We start from the raw sequence: 2,039 nt of genomic DNA on the forward strand, positions 1-2,039 counted from the left end.
GACAAATTCTCGGTGCTGAGAGCTCACTACAACCCCAAAGACACCACTACATTTCCTAGCCTCCCAAATAATTCTCCCAGCTTAGGTATAAATCCATATTAGGACATTCAAAGTACACGGTTTTTAAAGTGTAATCTCAGAACCCTGGGCAGGTGGGGTCTTTAAGAACCTTTCGGGTATCCCAAACTACAGTCATTGCCATTGAGTCAGCTCTGAATCACAGAGTCCTCATGCACAGGGTACAACTACCCTCATTGATTCCCAAGGCTATACATCTTTATAGGAGCAGAGAGCCTCATCTTTCTCTCTCAGAGAAGCTAGTGGGTTCAAACTTGTAACCCATTGCACCAGAGTCCAGGAGGTCAAAATGATTTTGGAATAATACCAAGAGATTGTTTGCCTTTTCCACTCTCATTCTCTCATGAGCACACACTGGCAGCTTCCTACAAACTACATCAGTGTTTGCCATGGGGTGGTGATACCACCCCTTGGTAGGGGCAGGCTGGAGCAATCCAGCAGAGCTATAAAGACAGAGACCTATACTTTATCCTGGACTATGGGCTATGGAACACAACTTTTTAATTGTCAAGGGAGAACTGAGATTTTTTTTTTTTTTTCTAAAAAGGGGATGGTAGGCCTTTTGATGCCAAATAATTTGGGACCTTATAGGCTCCATGATAGGTGATTACAACAGAATCAGATAAAAGAATCCAGATGTCTTCTAGTAAAGAGATTTTTTAAAATCTAAAACAGGGAACCACTCTTTTGACTAAAACCTTTTTGCTTTAGGAAAAGTTATTTTTCATTAAAAATGTTATTTTTTTGCTATTTATAATTTTATAATTGTTTTTTTAAATTGATATCAATAAACATTTTCTGTTTCTATTTGTGAGTATAGTAAATATGGCAACCCACATAAACAAAAGCACTTCGGAGTCTTGCATTTTTAAGTGCAAAAGGGTCTCAAGGCCAAAATGTTGGGAAAAGTTAGGTTGTCAATGAGCCATATCACTTATCACCATGCTGCCATTTCTTAGTGCACCTGACTTGACTTCACCTCAATTTCCCCCTATATAAAATGAAGTTAATGGCAATTTACTTTTTGCTGGCTTACTTAATTATTAAATAAGTAATCCTCACTACATACTTTAAAAGTTTTTAAAACGCTGCATGCGTGCTCTATAGAGAACAATGGAAAAAATACAAAACACTAGTAATCCAAATGTCAAGCTACAGTGACAATAAAAGTGATAGCCTATACCTGTCAGCCACATCCAAGTCAGATTCAATCTTGTCCAGTCCTTGTATGATGTTATCAAACTGCTCACCCTGATGGTGGAGAACTTTTGCTGTATCTTCCAACCGCTTCTGGGAACATGCCATCAAACCAGTCAGTTCTTTCCCCTTGGTCAAGGGGGTGGATGATGCCTGAACAGTAGCTCCTGGTTGAGACAACAGTAGCTCTCTCCAGAAATGCTCGATGATATTGAAAACAGCATTTCGACTTGGCTGTAAAGAACTAAACCAGTGCTTGATATGGTCCTTTTCCAGGATGGTGATAGAACTGAAGATAAAGTGGGAAGCCTCTTTCTTGATCTCGATTATACTAGAAAGGGGAAAGCTAGCCAGAACTGTACCAGTTTTATCCGTTGCAAATTTTAGCGAGAGAGAGGTTAATGAAAGTTTCCCAGAGACCCATCGTTTCTCAGGTTCTAAATAGTAGGAGCATGGCCAGGTATGGACACAGATGTCTCTGCTCATCTGCTTCCTAGATCGGGTGGCCACCAAGGTCACAGCTTCTGCATCTAAAGGAGAAGACATAAAACATTGGGTAAGTAAGAATGAGAGGGGGAAAAAAAAGAATGAAGACATAACAAGGCACTAGGAAATTAACAAATTTAGTAGGTACACCTACTGTTATGGGAAGGAATTATGCCCCCACAAAATATATTGTAAATCCTAACCTCTATACCTGTGGTTATAATCTCAATCAAGAATGGGCAGTCTATATGTCATGTTCATGAGAAAGAATTAGTGTA

General features: G+C 39.4%; 1 protein-coding gene across 4 annotated transcripts in view; it reads right to left on the minus strand.

Annotated features, from left to right (window-relative positions):
- Positions 1-2,039, minus strand: part of SNAP47 (synaptosome associated protein 47) — a 78,261-nt gene that overhangs the window by 46,769 nt on the left and 29,453 nt on the right. For all 4 annotated transcript variants that reach the window (XM_004696876.2, XM_045284887.1, XM_045284886.1 and 1 more), the window contains one exon: positions 1,262-1,805. In XM_004696876.2, coding sequence (XP_004696933.1) covers positions 1,262-1,761 — 500 coding nt within the window. In that variant the 5' untranslated portion in view covers positions 1,762-1,805. The remainder of the gene's footprint in view (positions 1-1,261; positions 1,806-2,039) is intronic.

The sequence above is a fragment of the Echinops telfairi genome, unplaced genomic scaffold, assembly GCF_000313985.2.
Source record: "Echinops telfairi isolate 266 unplaced genomic scaffold, ASM31398v2 ScPeMD7_7469;HRSCAF=8507_0, whole genome shotgun sequence".
In the NCBI taxonomy this organism is placed as follows: domain Eukaryota; kingdom Metazoa; phylum Chordata; class Mammalia; order Afrosoricida; family Tenrecidae; genus Echinops; species Echinops telfairi.